This window comes from Neomonachus schauinslandi, chromosome 8, assembly GCF_002201575.2.
Source record: "Neomonachus schauinslandi chromosome 8, ASM220157v2, whole genome shotgun sequence".
NCBI lineage: Eukaryota > Metazoa > Chordata > Mammalia > Carnivora > Phocidae > Neomonachus > Neomonachus schauinslandi.
In genome coordinates, this window is record NC_058410.1 from 26120483 (window position 1) to 26145773 (window position 25291).

The following is a 25291-nucleotide window of genomic DNA, read 5'->3' on the forward strand; positions in this document are numbered from 1 at the left end:
TTGAGTAGAACTCAGTTTAATTATGAAAAAATGAATGTTTTTATTATTGACAAAAGAGGTTTTCTTTAGAAAGACCACAGAATTCACGTGAAAACTATATTTGAAGGTGTTGTATAATTTTTAAAACTACTGAAATTATTGTTTTATTTATAAATGCTTTAAAAGCTTTCCTAGTATTAAAAAAAAAAAAGAGGGGATGGGAGCAGGTAAGAAGGGATTTATGAAGAAAAGGAAGTGAATGGATTGTTAAAAATTCAGAAGTTAGACACTTTTACCAATCTAGCCATGAGATGATCACTTAGTGTGAACAGTGATCCAGAGATAAGTTCAGACTCTGTGAGTTGCAAGATTTTGGACTTTTGGTAATCCAATCAACTCCTCTCTCCCTACCAAAATGTGCAGATCTAAATTCTAACAAAACAGCTCCATCTTGTTTCCCCAATTTGACCAAATAAAAATGTTTCCAATCAATTGGCACTTTAATTCAACATAATTCATATATCGAGCTCCTACTATACGCTAAACATCAGAGGACAAGTAAGTCGTAGCTCATGCCTGATGGAGTTCTCAGTCTTATGAACTAAGGGTCATAAAAAAGTGTGACAGAGATGTTCAGGGTGCTGCAGGATACCCAAGACGGGGGTGGGGGAACTCACAGCTGGAGATGTTGGGGAAACTTTACAAGGAAGATGATGATTGAACTGGATTTTTAAAGGATGAATAGTTTATCCAGTGGAGTGGGAAAGGAAGGCAATTTCAGAGAAGGAAAGCGTGGGCAAAGGTCAAATGTGTAGAGAAAGGCTAACATTATTGGAGCACTATGAGTAGATTTGTGTGATTTGATCATGAAGTGGTAGGCAAGGCAGTAAGAGAGAAGGTAGGCTGGGACCAGATGATATTCTATAGGTAACAACCAACAGAGGACTCCTAAGATTTTTTTCAGATATCCTCAGGGCACAGAATCCTACACCAGGCATTATGTACAGGAAGATATAAAACAATAGAAGACATGGCCCCTTTCCCCAAAGGAGGTCATGTTCACAGAAGCACCAGTCAAGGAGCTAAGACTGTAGAAAAGTAATGGGATGGGGTCAAGTCCACTTGTGCCTCTTCTCATTATGCACCCTTACAACGAGGCAGGATGTGAAATGTGGAAGCTTGCCAGCACATGGCACGTGGCGGGCATTCAACAGACATGAGCGGAATCGAAATCTGCATGTCTCCTTTTGCCAGTAACTTGAGGTTATATTCATGAGCATGAGATGTAGTGAGCACGTCAGAATACGTACCGGGCATCCCCAGACGATTCTCTGTATTTCTGACAGCTGATCTTTCATACTGATGTTTTGCTTCATCTAGTAAACAAAGGGATTTTAGGCAAACAAAAATTGTGAAGTTTTTATACATAAAAATAGATTAAAATATTTTATGGCGCTTAATACAGGGCTCAGTATTTTGATAAACTTTAGTAAAAAATCTCAGTTTCGTGTCCCCAGTGTTCTAAAAACAAAGAGGCAAGTGACAAGACTGTATTCACAAAGTATCTTCAGGGCAAAATAAGTTTTCAGTTCACATTCAGCCTGGATGCCCATGTAATATGCACATCACAACAATATTTTCAGAATGATAGTACTGTCTTCCAAGATGCTGAATTCTTTCAGAGAATAATTATGATTGCTATACTTACTGAGGCAGATAAGTTAATTAATAAGAAGTACCTTCCAAAACAAACGATTTTACTTTTTTTCTTTTAGTTATCTAGAAAAATCAATCCAAATATTCAATTCTTCAAACTTTCATATTAATAAAAGTTTTATGGCACTTATCCAGATCTCTGAAAACATTCTGTCTCATGTTGTTTGGCTCAGAATAGATCCTCTTAGTGTTCAAAATCACTGAGCCCAATGATTTCACATTAAAAGGAGGAAAGACTTTGAAGAACACCACGAAAGGATAAGGTATTTCAGGATCTTTGAGTCAGTACCACAAAGCATTGTAACATTTGTAAAAGACACGAACTCTTATCAGCAACCAACCTGATCTATATAACTTTTATATTTTTTGAGTCGGTCAATTGCAGTGGTCACGTCCCCACGGTCAGCGTGTTCTGCGGGAGTGTGAAGCCTCAGTGCGTAGAGAAGATTAACATATTCTTCAAATCTTCGTGATGGGTACAAAAGCAGCTCCGGGAGGCTGTATGAGGCAGGGAAAAGGGAACCCTGGTCGCTCTCTGAAGGTCAAAGTGTGCCCTGTCCTTGGGGCGCCCCACTGTGCACTCCCTCAGAACTTACCTCAGCATTTTGGTCACAATGGTCTTATCATGTCTCTTCAGGAAAGCTCGGAATGCTGGTATCATTTCTCTGCACTAAAGGTGAGCATTATGTCAAAATTTTGCTATATAATATGGCTGAAGAGACTTCTGTTCCACCAGACAGGCATGGTCTATGATGCACTCAAAGCAGAAGGGGCAACAACTACATCTAACCAAAGCATGACTAGTACTTTCGGTGCTTACTAGTCTACTAAGTACAGTGTATTAATTATATCATAAGGTAACCCTATTCCGTGAACTTAATCAGTATAGACAAAATAGACTTTGCAACCAGGTAGGCCTGGATTAACGTTAAAATTCTAATTTAATTCTATCTAATTCTATGTGACCCTGTCAAGTTATTTAACTTCTCTGAGCCTCAGCTCTTGCATGGATTACCTTACCTAACTCTTGTGGTGATGAGGGGGAAAATCCTATCCATAAAGTGCTTGCCAGGCAGTAAATGCTATCTCCACAGTAATAAGCTATTAATAGTATCCACTGTAATACTGTTGTTAACTATGTTTTCTGTAGTAACATCATAAAGGGGCTCCACTGTGCTAAATATCTGTTTTAAAATGTGTTCATTCATCACCATTAGAGCACTCAGGAAGTGACCTCATTTTTCTCAGTACATACGTGCCTCAAAGATGCCAGAAATGCATCAAATATTCACTGGGTGTACTTATTAACAGCTAATATTTACTGACTATTTATCTGCACACCCCATGCCAGTGAAATAGATATCATTATTATCCCTAACTATAACAATTTTGGTATCAATTTATGATATCACGTGACACGTTGGTCCCATTCTTGTCCTAAAGGTTGGTTCTCTGAAACTGCCTTATTCATGCAACTTTCACATAATGCAGTTGTCTGGCAGTATTTAAGCTCCCTACATGAGGCAAGAATGATACTACAAAGGGAGAGGTCTGAGGTCAGGACGTGTCCAGAGGCCTCCCAGCCCCCAGGCCTCGCCCTCAGGGCCTCAGTACGGACAGGTGGACGCAGCCAAAGTGAATATAGGAGACACTAGCAGAAGTGCAAGGGACCATCTTCTGCTGCCCTTTTGATGTAAATTGAAGAGGAAAGAAAGAGAGAGCTCACTGCCATCAGGAGACAGCCGGCAAGAGCAGCGAGTGACGCAGAAGGGAGCTGAATATTCCGGCCCACACTGCATACAGCTTAGGTCCACGAAGGGAAAAATTGTTTATCATGAACTCTCAAAGGAATTCAAGACAAAGAAATCCTTAGTTCATGGTGAGATTTCACAAATGAGTGTCCTTATTCCAAGAAACATATGGATTATTAATTCCTTTTCTCTGGAAGAGAGTCAAACTTGTCAAGGCCACAGAGCAGTGAGTTGGCAGAGCAGAATCAGGGTTCTCGGTCTTGTTTCTCCCTCGCTGTGAAACATTTTTCTGTAACTGAACCACAGAGTATCTGGGGCAGCTAGATGAAAGCCCGGCCATTTGCATGATTAGTTCAGTCCAACAACCAGTCCCTGGGTCCTGCCGTATCAAGCACTGTGTTAACCCTTAGTGATACACAATTAAGTAAGTCAGGGGCCCCGTCCTCAAAGAGCTCACAGTCAGCTGGAAGCTAAGAGTAGGGAAGAAGTCTTTCCTATTAATCCTAGTCCTTTGGATTGCACACAAAACTTCCTTTCAAGCTCAGAAAGTCTCATTCATGCCTGGATGGTAACTCAATCATTACCTTCTCCACAGTTCTCAGAACAACCGGGTAATTGTTGAAGAAATTGGTGTATGTGTTCAACCGGCTTCCAAACTTGAGGAATACTTCTCCCACGCAGTGGGCTGGGCCCCATTCCTGCAATCTGTCTCTCAGGTTGTCTAGAAACTGCCTGCCATATGAGAAAAGCATGCCCGTGAAATACTGGCCGGGGATAACCTAGAAACTTAAAAAATAAAAATAAATTAGTTGTCATTACTGCAGCCTGGCAGGGCTTTTGTCACATCTGTCTGCCTTGACACAGAGAGGGCAGATTTGCCCAGAAAGGAGGAGGGGCGGGGGTGTGAGGAGGTAGGTTGACTCCGGTGGAATCTCGCCTCTTCCTCTTAATCCCCTGAGTGGGAGCCCTAGGCTGGCCTCCACAGTGCTGTCCCCTGACGGTCCCACTCCATGTGGCCAGCCAGGCAGGCGGGGAAGGTTTCTTAGAGTCCCCAGAGGAGAGTGCTCCACTCCCTTCGAATGCCTGCCTCCCGATTGGCCCTCTGCTGTGGACCTAGCGTTGTTCATTGTTCAGCCGTCACAGGCCTCGAAGCTGGGAAAAGGCCTAGTTTAATCCCCTCCTTTTGTAGCAGCCGGGGCCCAGTGGGGGTGAGGAGCTTCCGAGTTACCCGGAGAGTTACTGGCGGAGCGGCTCAGTCTGTGTCGTCCGCACACATGATCACTTTCCTGTGTCGACGGGCATACTTGAAACTGTACTGTCATTCAGCTGGCCCCCAGCCTTGGTTCCCTAAGCCCAGTATCCTAGTGACCCGATCCCATGAAACCCTTTGTTTTCTTTCCCTTCGCTCAGCCAGACACTGCTGATTAAGAACGGTGCCCGACAGCTCTCCTTCCTCTTGCCTTTGTGTGAACAGTACACGGAACACAGGACCCCCAGGCCCCGAGCTCCACTCCTGGAACCGGGGCATGGAAATGAGGCAGGGGTAAACCCCTGGGCATGGTGGTGGCAAGAGCCCTCTCCCGTGAGACGATCAGGGGCTCCAAGAAGGGGCTCCTCGGTACAACGTTTGAAACAGTTAAGTGTGGGTTCTTCCGACGGCATAATGAATATTTGAAAAAATACCTCTTCAGAGTTTACCTGTTGAGACTTAAAATCTGCAAAATATCAGAGAAAATGATGTGGATGCTTGCAGCACTGAGAATCGCTCTGTTTGATGACAACGCGGCTTTCAGGGGCGTTACATAGACATCTCTCACAATTTCCAGCATCTGCACGTATTTTCTCTCGCTCTCTAAGAGTTCCCCGACAACTCTCGATCGCTTTTCAGCTGAGTCCATCTGGAGCTTTCTCTCCTATAGAAAGGCATTAAGAACTCATAGGGAAAGCAGAATGACCCCCGGTTTACAGCCTCAAAGAGCCTGAAAGTCAAAGAAGGTAGAGAAATGACGGGCTGAACAGTCAGGCAGTGACTCTGTGAGAGTCCCTCTTTGGGATTTGCGCTAAACACGGTTGAAGGGGACCTTGACAGGGGACTATGGTGGACCCTGCTGGCCACTGCTTGACACACTAGAACCAATGAGGCCCTCACATCAGGCCAGCCTCATGCCCTAGCAGAGATGGGGCTTTTAGTCTTGGATCCTGAGGAGGGCAGATTGAGGCCCGATGTTTATCCATCTATCCACCCCAATACGTATTCAGTGACACGGGCTTGGTGCTGACTACACAATGGTAGGAGGACAGTCTTGCCTTCATGGGAATGACGGTCCACTGTGGAAGCCTTTGGATTGCCCACTCTTGATTGCTTTCCTATTTCTTCTTCCTCAGTGTTTTACAGATTGATTTATAGTGTTTTATTGATTATCCTGCAGACAGAAGAACTGAAATGAGCTAGCCCTCTCCTCATCAACTAATCTGCTTCTCACAGGCATTTATGAAACCCTAAACTCAAGCTCTTCTTTCCACATTTAGGAAAAAGGACCCTAACATGGAACTGTGAATGCATTTGGCTAGGTGGCTAAAGGTCCTGTTTTCTATATTTCAAAGTCCTGTTTTATCCTTTAATGCAGAGGGAAAAATCATACACTGGTGTAAAGAAGCCCCCCACCCTATTATTATGTATGCTATGGAGACACATGGAGAAATGAATTTTCAGTACTGGGACTAGATAATTCTTTTTCTTTATCTGTATTTTTCAAAGGTTGAAAAATGAGTGTCTAGAATGAATTTCTAGAAAACAATTATAATATTTAAATTTAAAAATTTTAATGGCCTTGTATTTGAGCCTAGAACTATTAATATTCTTAGAACAAAATTTCTTCTTTTCCCTTCAGCCCTAAATATGCCCCATAGTGCCCCAAATAAAATATGACAATACTAAGTGTAATGCCATGTGACCTTCACCCAAAACAAATCAACCATGACTTCATGAACTAAAATTAAAATGTAAAAGTAATTTAAGAGAAAAAACAGAAAACTCACTCTATGAAATACTATAAACACACTGCTCTTGGTTAAGTTTTACCTAATGTGTTAAAAAAAAATACATTTGTATCCCACCTGGCTGCTGGCTTGGAGCCCATATTACATTTTTATGCATAAATTTTTTTTTAAATATTGGAGTTTTCCAATGTTTATAATCATTTTGAATTAAGCTTTCAGTTGTCAAACCTTTCGTTGTTATCTTCAAACCAATGTCAGGTGTTATGACCGCCAGTGAGACGAGACATTATCATATTCACGGCCCGACGTAAACCCCTCATTCTTGGTGATTCCTGGGGGGTGGATCTGAGGGTGTGCAGGCGCCCAGGCCGCGAGGTCCACACCTGCACTGCACGCAGCAGTGGATTTGCCCAGTGTGCGGAGGGGCTGGGAAGGAGCCCCAGGACTGAGCTTCAGACCTGGGGCTTCAGGTATCTTTCTCCCCTGGCTGTCTGACCTTAGGGAAGTCATTTAAAGTGTTCTAACTTGAGTTCCTCATCTACAAAATGTGGTTGCTAACGTCTACCTGAAAGGACTCTGAAAACGAAAATACGATGATGAATTCACGAACGTGTTAGGGCCAGACAGGACCACGCCTCTGCTGGTCTGCGCTACCCTTTGCAAACAGAAAGTTATATTGATCATACTCAGCGTTTGAAATCAGACCACCAGTTGGTGGGTCAGACCCTTTATGTGCATGGGCCATTCCTTTAAATTCTGTCCTCATGTCACATTAGAAAATCAGAGTAGTGCCAAGATGGCTCTTGTTCCCAAGATGTTACATTTCCATCCTCTTGGTTTGACTTCTTTTCAGACCAGGGCTTACTCAAAAAAGAAAAATCTACCCGTTGGATTCCCCCCTCAATTATATTTAGAGGTTTATTTTTTTTTATTCCCCTTAAGGGAAACTTTCAAGAAAAAAAGGACTAACCAGAATAAAGACTGAAGCCTTTTTTTTTTGGTCAAGAGCAAAACAAATGGAAAATTCTTACTGTGCAGTGATTGGCTTACCAGCTTAACCAGCATCTCCAAATTTGGATCGTTTTTGCTGAGACTTGATTTTGTGTCCTGAGGGTTGTCTTCTAGAACATTTCTTTCCTGAGGATTCAAGGCAGACTTGATTATCTGGGGGCAGGCCTTGGGCTGTCTGAATGCCCAGTGGGTGCTGTGCCCACAGGAGGTCTCCAGTAGCTGTCTGCCCTCAGCCTCAACCACACTGTACCCCACACACAATGAACGAAGCACTTGACACATGTGATGCCTCTCTTAAATTAAATTTTATGTTAAAAAATAATAATAATCTTTAGCTTCCTAAGAACCGCATTATACTTGAGAAATGAAATTCAGAGCAGCCCCCTTTTCCCCCTGGGAGGCAGGGGACTGACACTCAAGGAATCCCACACATTCCAGGCTTCTGCCTCATTCTGCTCTGTCCCTTGTCAGCTGAGGGCAAATGGCTCATCTTACTTTTGAAACTGCCAGAAGAAAAAGCTCACAGCACTTTGTAAAATCCACCCCTTTTTTAATCTAATGAAAATGGGTCAGAAACAGTTCACATGCTCTCTCTAGACCTATTTCCACATTTAAATATAGCTTATTCTTTCTTCACTTTCCTTGTGAGTTGTTCTTGTGGCTTCCATATAAATTAGCACATTAGAAAAAAATAGTCCTGGGGCGCCTGGGTGGCTCAGTCGGTTAAGCCACTGACTCTTGGTTTCTGCTCAGGTCATGATCTCAGGGTCGTGAGATGGAGCCCCATGTCAGGCTCTGTGCTGGGCATGGAGCCTGCTTAAGATTTTCTCTCTCCTCTCTCTTTCCCCCTACTCCTCCGCTCTCTCAAAAAAAAAAAATAGTCCCACCTGCTGCTTACAGGGTCCATTCTAACAATGGAATAATGGCCCCGCGTTTGTGGTGAGAGCGGATGGATGATTCCTGGTCACCACGGCTGCCTTTTCCAGTCAAAGATAAAACTACTCATGGTAACCCCTTGAGAGCTAAGGGTGAGACTGGAAGAAAAACGTCAATTTATAACCAAGACGTTTTTGTTTTGCCTTACTTTCCTCAGGCAGAATGGAATTTTTATTTTGTATCTGCAGCCGTTCTTTATGGCTGCCTGAAGCCTTTGTATGGGAGGCGCGGTCCCCAGCGCGGCGGGCTGGCTTCTCCCCCGTTTGCAGGAGGCCCCTCCTGAGCCGCAGCACTTGGCCGCTGCCCCAGTCCTCGCACCGTTTCTTTTCCCTTCCCCATTTGTGGCTGTCCCGGATCAGCCTGGCATGCCCTGAGGCTTGTGCTGGGGGGAGGGGGCGGCGGGGATCCACTTTGAATTTTGACAAAATCGTTCAGAGTTTCTAAGAAGGGAGCACACTCTCTTCTTTCAGAATCAGTACGAGTGCTGGTTATTTGTGGACACCTGGGAACTTCAAGCAGGCGATGGCAACACTGGTAGTTCTACAACTAGGAAGAACTTCTACTACAGGTAGAAGAGGCTGCAGACATAAAATGAAAATTAAATTCAAACTGGCCCAAGATGGAGAGAACGCAAACCGCACAGGATTACATTACGATCCAGGGGCTGGCGCGGCCCCCTGGGCCACCCCGGTTATGGGGAGCCTGCTCACTCACCCCGGGGCTTCCGCTCACCTCTGGCTCAGCAACAGCCATTTTTATTAGATATAAAATTTTATTTGTGGATAGGAAATGGATTTGGCATGGTAATTTTGTTTGAATCTAAAAATATCAAGTTTTCTCATTGCATACTATCCATCTAGTTTTTTAAAATTGTACAGACTTTTTTTTTTCCCCCCCAAGGGAGGGCGGGGAGGGGCGCAGGGAGCCAGAGAGAGAGAATCTCAAGCAGGCTCCAGCCCAGCGCGGAGCTCGATCTCACCACCCTGAGATCACGACCTGAGCCGAAATCGAGTCAGATGCTTCACCGACTGAGCCTCGCAGGAGCCCCTAGACTATTTTCAGGTTAGGATGCCATCCCTCATTTTGTTTTCAGGTATGAATTCAGAGGAAGTAACAGGAGCAACCGACTTGGCACATTTGTAAGGGAACTCTTATTGTGGGTTGGTGGGCTTTGCCTTCGTCTCTCTCCGTGACATACGAAGGAGCCCTCTGATTACATGGTGGGAGTTTTCCTACCTTGTCTGCCTTTTCCAGATACATCCTAGTTATAGCTGATGCTTCTCCCAGAAGACACTCAGCTCCCGAATTAGGGGCCAGAAAGAGTTGTGCAAATGACAGGTAGAGCTCGGGGACAACTCTGATTCTGGCTGTGGCTTGTCACCGTGTTGCAGAGTGTCAGTGTTAACACTCCAGCTACACCAAGCCAGGGGTGAGTACCGATAGGGCCGTAGTGGGTGGGTAGGAGCTGACTGGACAGCTGGTAGGTAGGTAGACAGACAGACACACATACACAGCTATCTGTGTGTGCATATATGGGCAGAGTCTGGGCCTTCTGGAAGGGGGGTGAGCCCTTGTCTGGTCATGCCTTCAGACACAGCTCCGTGTGTGTCTCTGGTCCCGGGTTTGGCAGGCAAGCCCTCTGACTGGATCCCCCTATGGAAGGGTCTTTAAAACAATTCTCCCAGCAGAAGCCATTACTTTCCATTCCTAGGGCTGTGAGTTTGTGTGCCCTTCAGGACAAATACCTAGCGTTTATTTATTTATTTATTTTTAAAGATTTTATTTGACAGAGAGACAGAGCGAGAGAGGGAACACAAGCAGGGGGAGTGGGAGAGGGAGAAGCAGGCCTCCCGCCGAGCAGGGAGCCCGATGCGGGGCTTGATGCGGGGCTCGATCCCAAGACCCTGGGATCATGACCTGAGCCGAAGGCAGACGCTTAACGACTGAGCCACCCAGGCGCCCCGATACCTACCGTTTAAAAAATAAACTCCAATGTGTGGAGAAACTCAGTTTCTCTATTCTATCCTAATTCGGCACCTATGTTTAAGCTATGTTAATCCTGAAAGTCCCTGATTTTGTTTCATGGGCTTTGTGCACAAGCTCGTAAGTGTTAAACGATAGAAAACCAAGTAAGAATCTAATACATATTTTTTTCTAATTTGATTTTTTTTTTAAAGAAATTCCTAGGCATTAAGGAGCCTTTCACTTCTGTGGATTTATTACAGGTGGGTGATGTCACACTAGTAGGCCTGCTTTCCAGCAATGAGGCAACTTAAAGCCCAAATATTCTATATTAGTTTATTCAAGTGGATTAGATGTTTAGGTCAATAGCAGGTTGGAAAGACTTGATTCCATGTGGATCTTATTTGCCAGAAGAAAGAACCCAAGTGTCTTTGAGAGGAAATGCTCCCAGGGACCATTCTTTTAGGTGTCAGAGTTTCCAGAAGTGGTTCTCGCCAATTGTCAAGTTTTCAAATGGAAAAGAAACACTTCAGAGGAGGAAGTGCTGATTATTTTTGTCCCCCTTTGCTTCCTTCAGGTTTCCTTGCTTCAAAGAGGAACATTTCTGGGGTCTGTGTGTCTGGGGGTGGAAGAACTCCAGTAAGGTTTCCAGGGAGTCGGTAATGATGCAGACGTTGTGGGGGCTTCAGAAGAATTTGGATCCCGTGTGATGCGGTTGTATGCTGGGCATCCCCTTTAGGGAAGCAAGGGAAAACCGGTGGTTCTAGAGCCCCGAGAGCTGTTTTTCAAAGGCTTTCACAGACTGAAGGATAGATGGAGATAACATCCACCTTTTTGGGAGACTAATCCCCACGAATCTCAAAAGATAATAGCTGCCATAATAAGGCAAAAAGCCTCTGAGAAGCAGAAAGGGACTCTCAATTAAATACCCACTTTAGCGTTCCCATTCCCTCCTACGCATCCTGCTAAGAGGCACCAATCATGCCGTGTCATCTGTTTCTGTGCAGGCTTATCTACCTCAAAGCAGTGACTGCGTCTTATTTTGTTGTCTATTTCCAGGGTACAACACAGTGCCTTGCACGTGCTTCATTCCTGTAAATATTTAGGAAACTGAACTGAGAAGATGGGAGGGCGTAGCTAACCTCTAACCGAGAAATTTTCTGTGATGATTAATTTTGTGTCTATTTGACTGGGCCATGGGGTGCCCAGACATTTGGTCAAATTACTCTGGGTGTGTCTGTGAGGGTGCTTTTTGATGAGATTAACACTGAAATAGGTAGACTGAGTAATGCAGCTTGCACTCCCTAATGTGGGTGGGCTTCACCCAATTAGTTGAAGGTCTGTAGAACGAAAAGCCTGGACCTCCCTCAAGTAACAGAGAGTTCGTCCTGCCTGATAGCCTTCAAACTGGGCCATTGGCTTTTTCCTGCCTTTGGACTTGAACTGAAACATCAGCTCTTCCTGGGTCTTGAGCTTGCCAGATTTTGGACTAGAATGTACCTTGGGCTCTCCTGGGTATCTCCAGCTTGTAGACTCACCCTGCAGATCTTATGACTTCTCAGCCTCATAATTATGTGAGCCAATTCCTTATAACAAATCTCTCTGTGTGTATATATCTATATTACACATGTATATATGGATCCTAGTAGTGTATATATACATACACATATAAGTAGTATACTATACGATGTATATAGTATACTATATGCTATATAATATTATATAACATAGTATAATTAATACAATATAGTATAGTATATGGTATGTATATAGTATACTATACATAGTACACCAGAACGAATAGGATACATATATATATATAAATGATCCTATTCGTTCGGATTCTCTGGAGAACCCTGACTGGTGCATGGTCCACGAGTTTCCTGAACTGAGGCATGAGGCAAGGGGCATGAGGCAAGCAGGGCTCTGTCTTAAAAAGGGCTTACAAGTCCCTGGAAATGTGTTAGGACTCTTCTTGGAAAGGAAGCCCGTGCTAGGGAAAAATAAGTCACTTTGGCGGGGAGGACGGTTAAAGCAGGGGTCCTTCTCTGGTAACGTCCGAGGGGTGGCCCTGCATACCTGCAGGCCTGTCATGCTGCTGAGCAAGTCTGCAGCTGCGGCAGAGGGGACCCTGCCACCAGCAGCGCTCCTTGTTCGCCCTCCCCTGCGCTGTGCTATCTTCTAAAGAAGTGTGATCAGAGGCTTCCAGAATATCAGGTTAATAGGGCAACAAATTATTTGTCTGCTTGATAGAACTCACAGGTCTCCTCCTACTAATAGTTTCCATGGGGGTGGGGGTGGCGTCCCCAAGCCTTTGATCATCCAAGAGGTGATTTTTCTATGAGCGTCCCGTGATTCGGAAATGACATTTGCATAGAAACCAGCTCTCTGAATGACAAGGCAATTTTCAGTGTTTCCCGAATCCCAATTATTTCACAGAACCAAGGATGGCTGGATTCTGAACATACTACTGGCACAATTATTCTTGTTTGCTTGGAGGACTGGTTTAAAACCCACTTTTTTTTTTTCCTTTTATGAACTGGAATCTCAACTAAGAAAAGAAGAACACGGCCGTGTTTCCCCCCAAAAGTGTCATGGGCTGCAAATGGAAACACTGTCTCTCTCGAGTGAGCCGGGGCTCCACCGAGTGAGCGGCACAGGGCGAGGGGCCGACTACCCCGCCCCCGCCCCGCCCCGAGTGGCACTACCCCAGTCGGGGAGGCGGCTTCCGCCCTCAGGTGGCTTGAAGGCCACTCTTGCTAGGAATCTACAAAGCACCCTTTTTTATCATAGCCCATGGAAGGGAAGTTCTTAGGAGAAATGACAAGGTGAAGGCTTTCCAGGTAGGATGATCCTTATTGTTTATGGATTTCTTAACCACAGATGTCTAAGCACACAGTGAATTAATGGCATAAAACTGCCTCTATCACTTTACCTGCGGAGGTAAACTGAGTGCGGCCTTTGGATCACGTTTTGTCGGAATAACGTTTTCTTCAAAATCCTTGCTCCCTTTACCACATTTCTTCAGCAGAAAATCTGACAAAAACTCCAGAGGTTTGTCCTAAAAAAAACCCACCCCCCCAAACCAAAAGAAAAAAGAATTTCCAGTTAAAACATTCACCTGGAAAACAGGTCAATACAGGTGCAGCAGAAAAGAGAATATATTTTTAGTAGCGTTTTCTTCTTTCTACCTAATTAAAAGTCTAGAAAACAAAGTATTATTCAATTAAAGTCTGTAAACGGGACTTTGTAGTTAATCCCTGTTCTCTTATTGTCACAATCCAATTAGGATGCCAAGGTCTTGTGGGGAAGGTCTCAAGATCTTCAGAACCAAAGTGGCCCAAAGTTGCCCACGTCAGTCTCGAGGCCAGATGAGGAATGGGGACATGAGGGAGCCTGCTTTCTCTGGGGGGACAGAAGCATGGGAGAGGCCTTGCAGCAGGATGACTGCGCAGAACAGCCTAGGACACCCCCACATTTGGTTCCCTCTCAGGCTAGAGGTTTGAGCACCAGCGAAATTACATCATACAAGATCATTTTAAAATAATTTGGTTGGGAGTAAGTACACTGAACCTACACCAAACACGTTTAGTAATTCTTTGGTCTTTCAGGAGACAGTTCAGGAACTTTCAAGACCTCGGGTCATCCCTGTGAACATCCCTGTTCATTTTACTCCCTGGGCTGACGATGGGTAGCTAGAACAGTGAGGAGCTGGGTCTTCAGAGAAGACAAATCATGGCCAACTGCAGCTTCTCAGACTCCGCCCTGTGCTCAGCTAACTCTGGAGATGCCTGCTGCTCACCCAGGCAGCCAACTTGAAACCAGAGCAGACCCCTGGTAGATAAAGGACATGTACAAAGATGATGTTAAATTCATCCACAAGGTAGAATCACTACAGTGGAAGAGAAGGATTGAGAATCTTTCCGTGGAGAACTAAAGACCTTATGTAGCATCAGGTATGTTACTATCATCCCTATTCCTATCCTGTTCTCCACTTCCCCGGAACAGAGCTGCAGAGTTCATGGTCCTAGAGCCTTGCCATACGGGGTCCTGTGTACTGTCTCTCCTCACTATTTCCTGATGCGTCGACTGACTTTTCTGGGAGAGTAGCCAAGATTGGTTTCTGAAAAAAATGCTTCTACATGCTTCCCCCATGCCTGTCCCCAACTAACTTATTGATTTGCTTATTTGTGTTTTTTTGTGTTCTCTTTCCCTTCCTCTCTCAACTAGCCTTTTTTGCCCTTCATCATTTTCTATCTGGTTTCATGCTTTCTTGGTTTTCCTATCATACTATTAATTGTTTAAACTGTTGAGTAATGTTTATGTGAAACATAAAGCCACTAACATGTTGTTTAAGGAAGTCACTTCTGACTGAAATTAATCACAAGACGGAAAACAGCGCACAATGTAAATACGTTTTAAATAACCTAGAAAATTTTCCCATTTGTCTATTTTTTTAAAAAGATTTTATATATATATATAAAATATATATATATATATATATATATATATATATATATATATTTGAGAGAGAGAGGGAGAAGCAGGCTCCCGGCTGCCCATGCGGGGCTCCATCCCAGGACCCTGGGATCATGACCTGAGCTGAAGGAAGATACTTAAGCAACTGAGCCGCCCAGGTGCCCTTATATTTGTCTATTTTGTGTACCTAATACATCTTGGGCCCAGAATCTCTCAGTGGCTGTTTTTACAACCTGATGTAATTCTCAGAGTAATCGTGTCTCCCAAGGGATAAACTGGTTAAAAAAAAAATCAGTGCAAACTAAAAACATAAAGTGTCAGGTTTTTAAAGTTTGCTTTCTTCGAAGAAACACTCACAGAATTATCTTTTGTAAGTTCCATCAATCCATCTGCCAAAGCTTGTGCAATTTCTTGGTTATTCAGAATGCTAGCCATACTCGTGTGGTCAAAAGTAAGCTGCCCTGTAAGTACATAAGGCCATAAGCCTTGTAATTAATTGATGTAAGAGATGTGAGCAAGAAGAAAACAACTCATTCCTCACAGTTGCTTTTTAGTGGATTAAAAAATGTGAAGCATAAAAATTAAAATTCTATTATGCCATGGGGATTATCCACCATGATAAAATATAAATTGAGCAAGCGTAACTAAATGTAAAGCATATTAAAAAGTACCTGCCCTGGTGAAGCTGATATTAAATAGAATCTATAAATTGGACAATAAGGAGAAAACAGGTGAAAATAAACCTTATAAGTTTAAATTTTAGATTCTCATTCCCACCAAAACTTCCTCCTCACACCCCTGTATTTTTGAGTTCAAGACTTAAATAGTTTAAGTCTACAGCAAACAACATACAACCATAATTACACAGACATCTTTTTATATTTTTAATATTTTGAACAATGTGCATTTATATGCAAATAATTTTATTCCATCTAACTTCTCATTTCTTACAAATATCATCAAAAATACTTCTATCTTGAAAAAGCTAATTTTTCTGCTTTTCTCTTTGGTCCTTAATATCTATGAAAAAAAAACAGGAGAAATAATTTCTCCCTGTTTATAGCCTTATAACCTTTTTAAAATATTGGTTGAACATCTACTAAATGTGGTCAAGCAGATAGTACATAAAACCAAGAAGACAGCTCCCTGTTTTGGAGACATTTATGTAAAGTGATGTAGGACATACATTGACATAAAATATCTACATGCATACTTCTGTGCTATTGCTCTTGTGTAGACAGTAATTGTCTGGGACCTTAATAAGAAGCAGGGTAGGGAGGGAAGAAGGAAGTAAGACATAACTAAATAATGACTTGGTTTCAAGGGTATTTTAGTCAGATGGGAAGCGTTAGGGATAAATTGAATAGGTAGTTAAAGATGGGGGTGGTGGTCATTTACCCAGATGATAAATAAACAAAACAAACAAACAATTTCATTTTAAAGAATGGACTGATTTAGGGGAAGATCTGGTTGCCACAGAAAATGGCTTCCAAGACTCTATTGTGATAGATTAGTCACGAGTAGGGAGTGCAAATGGGATGATAAATTCAGTGATGTCCAAGAGGCTCAGCAGAGGTCTGTGGAGCCCACCACCAAATTGAATATTTTATCTAGAAAATACATAGAACACAATCGTAGAACAACTTAAGTAATGGGTGTTATGTCTAAGAGGAGCTTAACTTTTAGACCAAATTGTGGTGGGAAGAAGGGCAGAGCCCTCTGGCTTAGCAAACACTCAGTGAGTTTTGTCTAGGTAAACCACTGACGGGCATAGGATTAGTAAAACACTACTATTTAAAAGGAATAGCTTCAGCATTTTGAAGATGAATATATTTTTTGTCAGTGGATAGTCCTTACATTTGAAAGGAGATATGGAAAACAAAGGAAAGAAAGTTTTACTGAACAGGTATAGAAGCCCGCTTTTGCTTGAGCCGTTCCTGACCTTGTATTCACCCGAGATAGGGAAGGACCTTCATAATGAACCTACAACAGAAGCAGCAAGAGTTCTTACCTATTATCCTGGCACTGATGTTCTTTTGCAACTCCTTGAAGAGAGGACTTAACTGTTTCCTTACTGATTTCAAGGTGTCTTCCAGACAATCCGTGAAACTGGACCACATCTGCAGCTTTGACTCACTGAAGTAGATGGAACAGGGAGCCCTTTCCCACGGTCTTCCCAGCCAATCACTAAGAACTGACATGATTTTCTCCTTTTATTATTGTGGACTGGAGCTCAGATGAAAGAATTCTTCTTATTTATGGTACAACAAAAACTTAGCTGTATTTACAGCAGACTTATTCTCCTTTCTCATTAGAAGACTAAGAGAAACACCCATTAGCTGCTTTCAAAGGTAAAATTAGAAGCTTAAGGACACAATGAATAATTTCAAATGCCTATCTCTTCTTTGACAGATAAGGTTGACATGTTACATTTGAAATCAAAATTAAATAGCTGCTGGATTTGTATATCAGGAAGCAGAGTAGGCAAGAATGTGCTGCTTTTTCTTTACATCCTAAAATGAACATACAAGAAAACCGCACTCTGCCTGGTCTCCCCACCAAGTCATCCAAAGTCATCTTGGGCTAGCCAACCCTGTGGCTTCCTTACATCATGTCAAGCTGCTCTCTCTCTCTAAATATCTCCACATGACTGTAGTGGGTGCTTAAGGATGTTCTCTCCTTGAAAGTCAATTACTGAATGATGCTGGGTCATGTTAAATCTGATTTTCTGTCCTCAATGGATAGATAGCCTTATTTGATTCCCCTTCCCTCATTTTTATTGATAAACATGTGCAACTCTTTATAACATGCTTTTCTAGAAGAAAACTAAGAAGAAGAGAGGGAAAAGGAAGATGAACAGAAGGAAGAGGAGACACAGGAGGAGAAATGGAAGAACCGCCCCATAAAGAACAGTGTTTGCACCCTGCTCCCTGCTGCAAGGCTGCCATCCTATCTGCACAAGGCCCAGTGTGCTATCTATCACTTGGTAATGTAGCTGTAGAACTAAAATTAACAAGTAACTTCTGCTACAAAAATCTAGCAGGTCAATGTTCTTTTTTGTAGATACATGGAGTCTTTTCCCTTACAGGTTTCCAATCATGCCAGTTCTCCCCAGGCTTGAAAGTCCCTTGGCATTTGGGATTAGAGATGTCATGTTTTATATGGTTTCTACATGGCCCCAAACCCCGTGTAATAGGAGGCCAGGGAGTTTTAAAGGGGAAAATGGTTCTTGTTACTTTAGCAGAGCACTGTGGTACTCTTGTTGGTCAGCCAGTGTTACATTTGCATTTAATATCAGCAGCTTCAGTATCTAAATGAAACTTTCCTTTCAGGTGTATATTTTATCTTTGTTTTTCCTCTCAGATAATGCAGTTGAATTGGAACCTGAGCAATCCCCTTCACCATCTCTTTATAGCTGCAATTCTTATTTCCAAAGGAAACCATATTGATTCTGTCTCACTAAGAAGAATTATTCTTGGTACTTGTTATTTCTCTAGATCAGCAACTATACATCTTTAACTATTAAAAATGATGTTTTCAACAGAGTTTGTGTACATGATGGTTTGAAGCAAATATTTGTAATAAATAATCCCCTTCTAAGCACTTGAAAGGGCACTGGACCATGGAAAATGACATAGTTTGGGTAGTGACAGCATTCCTTTCGAGAGGGAATGGAAGACAGTCATCGACATGGGCCAGAACCAGTATTATTAGCTGTGCTTTGTCTTTTGGTGACCCCGGAGTTGAGGATGTTCCTGGGCACTGTGGTCAGCCCCCACATACACTTACTGTGTTGGTAAGAGCCAGTTGCAATTCCAGTGGGGGCAGTAAAGAATGTGCCAGTTAGTTGAGACAACTGGGAAAGAACTTCCATTCCTGCCTCTGAAGAGTCAAAAATACTTTCATTAGTTTACTCACAGGTTTTGCCTTGGAACAGTTAAGTACCGCTTAGGAGCGCTAAGCTGGCCAAGAAAGGTCCCTAGCATTTCTCATCTTCGATTCAAATCCCTCATGGAACAGTCCGTAAGCACTTTCTAGCTCACCTCTAAGTGCTGAAGTCCAAACACTTAGTTAATGAGGACTAAACAACAGGGTGGAGAGACAGGGCAGGAAGGTTGACCTGGTGTTTATTTTCAAAGTTGGAATACTCAGGCCAAAGACAGAGAAAAATCTAATATATTTTCTAAACTAGTCTGACTCAAAGGAGAAGTCTCATTGTAAAAGGACAGATGTAGAACTGTTGCAACTGTTAAATACGATGGTCAAAATTTAGTGTGGTATTAATTTCACCCCTTCTTCAGTGACACAGCATAAAGATTGGATTCAGCATATAGAAGGAATTAGTGTGAATGAAACTAATATATTGGATTATGTATTTTAATTCTTTGTGGTCTAAGAATAAACAATTACTCCAAATTGGTTGGAACAAGATGGCGGTGGTTGAAAGGTTGGGATGTCTCTCATTTACTGGGGGTCTAATCTTTTAATTGGAATGGATCAATGAAATCAAATAGAGTCCACAGATATACCTACATATATGTAGTCAATTGATTTCAACAAAGATGCAAATGGAACACACTGTGAAAAGATAATCTTTACAAGGAATGGTGCTGGAAAAATTAGATATCCATACGTTAAAAAAACATGAAACTTCAACCCATACTTTTAAAACTATATAAAACAAACAAATAAATCAATGGATCAGAAATCTAAAAGTCAAAACTGTAAATAATTTAGAAGAAATTTCTAAAATAAAGAAAATCTTGTGAACTTTAGTCAGATAGTGTTCAGATATGACATTGAAGGTATAACCTATAAAAGAAAAAAAATAGATAAATTTGACTTCACAAAAATTAAGAACTTCATCTCCTCAAAAGGGACTGTTCAGGGAAGGAAAAGATAAGTCACAGACTGGGAGAAAATATTTGTAAATCACTTTTCTAGAATACATAAAGAGTTCTCAATAAGAAAAGAAACAACCTAATTTTAAACATGAGCAAAAGATTCAAACAGACACTGCACCAAGGAAGACCAATGAATGGCAAGTAAGTGCATGAAAAGATGTTCAGCATCATCAGTCATGAGGAAAATGCAAATTAAAACCACAATGAGATACTAATGCACACCCACTCGCACGGCTAACATTAAGAAGACCACGTACCCAATATGGGGGTACTACGCAACTAGAGTTCTCATACATTGCTAGTGGAAATGTAAAATTGTACAACCACTCTGGAAAACAGTTTCGCCAGTGTTTAAAAAGTTAACACCTATCATATGACCCAGGCATTCCACTCCTAGGTATTTATCCAAGAGAAATAAAAGCATATGTTCACACATAGGCTCATAGCAGCTTTCTAGGTTAAGACCTGGGAACTGGAAAGAACTCCAATATCTATCAACAAGTGACTGAATAAACAAATTGTGGCATATACGTACAATGCAATAATTCCCAGCAATAAAAAAACAATGAGCCATTGATACAAGCATCAAACGGGTGGATCTAAAATAATTCTTCTGAGTGAAAGAAGCCTGACAAAAAAGAATGCAACCGTGTATGATTCCATTTATAGAAAATTCTATAAAATACTAACTAATGCATTGTGAAAGAAAGGAGATCAGGGGGCGCCTGGGTGGCTCAGTTGGTTAAGCGACTGCCTTCGGCTCAGGTCATGATCCTGGAGTCCCGGGATCGAGTCCCACATCGGGCTCCCTGCTCAGCGGGGGGTCTGCTTCTCCCTCTGACCCTCTTCCCTCTCATGTGCTCTCTGTCTCTCATTCTCTCTCTCAAATAAATAAATAAAATCTTTTAAAAATAAGAAAGGAGATCAGCAGTTAATTCAGGATGGGGATGGGGAGAAGCAGGAGGAAAAAATTGCAGAGTGGCATGAGGAACATTTTGGGGGTGGTGAATATGTTCATTATCTTGATTATTTTATGGTTTCACAGGGTATGTATACCTATGTCAAAATTTATCCAGGTGCACGCTTTAAATATGTACAGTTTATTTTACGTCATTTACACCTTGATAAAGCTGCTTCAGAAATTTTTAAATTTTATTTATTTTATTATTTAGAAAGAGAATGTGAGTGAGCAGGGGGAGGGGCCGAGGGGGGGGGAGAGAGAGAATCTGGAGTGGACCCCTGCTGAGCAGCAGCGGTAACACCTGGGAACTTGTTAGAAATGAAAATTCTCAGCCCACACGCCAGACCTAGTGAGTAAGAAATGCGAGGACGAGACCCCGCAGTGAGTACTTTAATATGCCTTCTAGGTGACTCAGATACATACTAACATTTGAGAACCACAGTATAGTCAGTACATAGGTGTATCTAGGTTGAGTGTCTACAGGTGAGGGCAACTTATGGTCTCTTTTTTAGCACAGGAGCTGGTACTACATGTGTTCCTGATTTGATAGGAATGACCCAATAAAGAGGGAGGGGTGAGGCTGTCGGAGAGAACTGAGCGTGGGAATGTGGTCGTGAGGAGGTGAAAGGCGGTGGGATGCTTGATCTCTGATTTGAGCAGAGCTGCTTCTTCCACCGTGACAGAAGGGAAGACAGAGAATAAAGGTACGAGGTGGGGTAGGTGGTGGATTTGGTGGCGGGAGGGAAGTTTGGGGAGTAAAAAGTGAGGTCAACAGCTGAGAGAGAGGTTCTTGAAAGATGGAGGAAGGAAGAGAAGGGATGATATAGTCATCTCAGGGAGTGGGAAAGGAATTTTCCAAGGGAAGGTGGTAGGATTGCTTGTCAGTGCCACAGCCCCATTTGATACTTAAGGCAGCAAAGTCAGGTTAGATGAATAAGAAAAGCCATAGTACTGTTTTCAACACAGCTGCTTCAGTGCAGACAGGCATAGAGAATGCAGGTGATGGTGTTTACGGAGTGCTGACATTTAGCCTGAGAATTCAGATTCTTTGCAAGAGAGTAATGATAATAACGAACCATTAAATCCAAGTTTAACAAAGAAGGAACCGAGGATGAAGGCAGGGTGACGGAGAGTGGAAAAGTGGGAGTGTCTTGAGGCAAAGAGCTGATAGAATAGGAGTATTCGGAGCACGGTGTTTGGAATATTAGGTGCATGTTTTGGAAGTGGTACTCAGAAAAATGCTGGAGATCAAGCTCAGAGACCATATAGCTACTGGGGATGACAAGCTCCCGAGTGAGGCCTGAGGTGGCAGAAAAGAGATTTTTGGACTGAGAAGCTGGGGCCTTTTGTCTGAATCAGGGTCTTGACGGCTTCTCCAGGTGGAAATTGCATTTGATGAGGAGTTTGGGGATGATTTGGGGGCCAAAATGGTGGTGAGAAACCTACTGTTGAGTGCCATCAAGTTTCACTTGAGACAGTTTTTATGTCACCAAATCTATTGTTCTTTTCCCCTTATTCTAGATCCCTTTCAATGCCTTACTTTCCCAAATCCTTTCTTTTTCTTCTACTCCAGTTAAAAAATTTGCTTTGTGGGGTGCCTGGCTGGCTCAGTTGGTGGAGCATTTGACTCTTGATCTCAGGGTTGTAAGTTTGAGCCCCTCGTTGGGTGTAGAGATTACTTAAAAAAATGAAATCTTAAAAAAAAAAAACTGCTTTACTCTCATTATAAAAGTAATAGTAGTTCATTACAGAAAATAGGGACATATAAGAGATAAAAGGAAAAAAGATAAAAGGAAAGAAAAGTCACTTATCCAACTGTTGTTTACACCTTGGTATACATCCTTCCAAACTCTTTTCTATACACTGCCACCCTCCCCCATACACACACAGGATTTAAACAAAGGAATCACACCATCCATATTCTAATTTCAAAAGTAGGAAATCTGAAAAACACATCTGGAGATAGATGCTGTTAATAATTGTGTTATATTTCTTCTTAGATTTTTCTATGCATATTTTCTATAGTTAAGATTACATAATTGTCATAACTGTGTAAAAAAAAATTTTTTTTACGATATTCTGTAATTTGTTTTCTTTTAAACCACTTCCCATACTTCTGTTTTTCCCTTTCCCCTGGTTGAAGCCTGCCAGAGGCATACTTGGCCTGTGTGCATAGCTCAGTGAAATCCGAGGATTAGAACGAACTTTAAAACTCACAGTTCCCTAAGGGATGGGAAAAAGAAACTGAGAAAATTTAATTTTATACTCCCTCTGCCTTCCTCTGCTTGGCATTAAAAAAAAAAAAAAAGCCCATGAATGCAGAGCTTTTATTTAACAGATGTCTAAAAAGTGAATTTGTCTTAATGTTTCTAGAGTTTCTCTTCAAGTACTGAAATCAACTTTGAATTACAGTGACTGATACTAGACAGATGGGCACTTAAAATTGTATCAGTAACCTCCGGGATCAGCAACCAGTCTCCTCTTTACCAAGCACTTTGTCTGTTTTTAATATTCAAATATTATTTAAGTATTTATATCATTTATTTTTATCATGAGTATTTTTATAAGTGTATTTATTGTAAGTATTTACATTACTTTGATACAAGTCCTGTAAGGTAAGGTACTATCATCCTAACTTTCATATGCGGAAACAGAGGTCCACAAACTTGCCTAAAGCCACACAGCTCAAGTGGCATGACTGGGATTCAAGCCCAAGGTCCCTGGTCACCAAGTTCATGCTCATTCCTTCCAGGTTCAGAACACAGCAGGGAGGCTTTTCTCAGACCAACTGATGATGGTTTCAGGCATTTTCCCCTGTATTGCGGTGGCTGGTTTTACTGTGTTTTCCAGAAGAGCTACAAATAATATCCGTGGCTGGCTCATGTCACTAGTGACCTTATTCTGCAGGGACAGGTTACACGGACCACTAACGCCAGCTCTTTCCCCCCTAAATACTTGAGTATGTGAGGTGTAAGGGAAAAGGGAGAAAGAGTAAAATGTGACTGAATCATTTCAAATATTCACAAAATATCACTGAGGTAGGCATGACCACTGCCTTTCCAAACTGACCTGATGCTCCAAGTGGTACAAAGAGGTCCACGTGACCCCCTTCTTCTTCAGGGGCCACATAGCTTCCTAGTTTCTCCCAGAAGTCTCTCACTTCAGGCCTCAATAAATTTTTAGTACCAATTTTATAACCTGAGGAAGAACTCAAAATGTCATATTAGCTTGTAACATTATCATGAACAGAAACTCGAAGCACTCTGTGAAAATGTAACCATATTTCAAAAAGCCAGTGTCTGCTCGTAAGACTCCCGATCTGGAGGACACCCCTGCTCCAGCGCTGGGCCATATCAAGGCCACAAAAGGACGCCAACATGGCCACACTCTCCTTCACGTTCTGGATTTATTGGACACTGCGCACCTAGATTTAGGACCTTGTCTCTCTGCCTCCACTGTGCAGCCGTGTGCGTTACCAGGCTCACAGCAGGGCTCGGGGTAGATGGCCGGCCAAGTCCTGGGATTTTTGCCACCAAGTTGCACAGTAATAATTCAGTATTCTGTTCTGAATGACTCCAGAAGATGGTAACCATCACTGAAACTCTCACTTCCTGGGAATTCTGTATGATGGACACATGAATCTGGCATGTGTCCAGACCCATTTCCAAAGGAGTCCTGGAGACTCTGAATTCTTAACTCCCAGTAAGGAACTGAAAACAAAGTCAGGCAAGCATCCCAACATTTCACTTCTTTCCATCGAGAAGTCTAGATTCAGAATGGAAGGACCTCTTCAGATGACTGGAGGAGGAGATTTCATTTTGTTGTCAGTTTTAAGGCAAAAGCTCTTGGTGAAACACCAAAATTACATAGAGGGAAAATCTAGTTGTCAGGTATTTTGTTATGTTACTACTGATTTTAAAAAGAATATGACATAGGGCACCTGGGTGGCTCAGTCAGTTAAGCATTCAACTCTTGATTTCCGTTCAGGTCTTGATCTCAGGGTCATGAGATCCAGCCCTGCATCTGGCTCTGTGATGGGCATGAGCCTGCTTAAGATTCTCTCTCTCTCTCTCCCCCCTCTTAAATAAATAAATAAATTAGAAAACAAGGAAAAAGGCAGAGTTTGGAAATCTTTCTCATCTGCAGAACAAAAAGTCTGAGATGTTAGAAAACCCTAACAGGTACTTCTACTCTATAAGGGGTAAACCTACTACACTACAGTATAAATTTGTAATCGATACCTCTCCATCATTTAGAGGAAAGCTACCATGTAATTAATCATAAATGTAAAAATGTAAACCCCAATGAGTAGCTATGCTTTACTTTTGGGGGATATATAAAATTAGATGTGGAACACAACTTGTTCCAGGCATAGGCAAACTCAATAAGAAAAGACAAAAAAAAAAAAAAAAAAAGGCAAAGATAAATCAAAAGTAGTTTATTTTAGTTGATAAAATTTACCAAAACTATTCCAAGCATGCTGAGTTCTAGCTGTTAACACGCCTCCTTGCTCAACTATAGACCCCAACAGTTAAAACCAGAAATAGACAAGACTGCTTAACTCATGCTTCAACTAAAACCCATTATGTGTA

General features: G+C 42.2%; 1 protein-coding gene across 1 annotated transcript in view; it reads right to left on the minus strand.

The window, feature by feature from the left end:
* Window positions 1-25291, minus strand: part of ECT2L (epithelial cell transforming 2 like) — a 63907-nt gene that overhangs the window by 10849 nt on the left and 27767 nt on the right. The window contains exons 8-17 of the mRNA XM_021693523.2: window positions 23769-23897; window positions 18624-18716; window positions 16846-17028; window positions 15192-15295; window positions 7497-7583; window positions 5145-5359; window positions 4031-4178; window positions 2292-2365; window positions 2037-2193; window positions 1290-1355 (exon numbers count right to left, since the gene is read on the minus strand). Coding sequence (XP_021549198.1) covers window positions 1290-1355; window positions 2037-2193; window positions 2292-2365; window positions 4031-4178; window positions 5145-5359; window positions 7497-7583; window positions 15192-15295; window positions 16846-17028; window positions 18624-18716; window positions 23769-23897 — 1256 coding nt within the window. The remainder of the gene's footprint in view (window positions 1-1289; window positions 1356-2036; window positions 2194-2291; window positions 2366-4030; window positions 4179-5144; window positions 5360-7496; window positions 7584-15191; window positions 15296-16845; window positions 17029-18623; window positions 18717-23768; window positions 23898-25291) is intronic.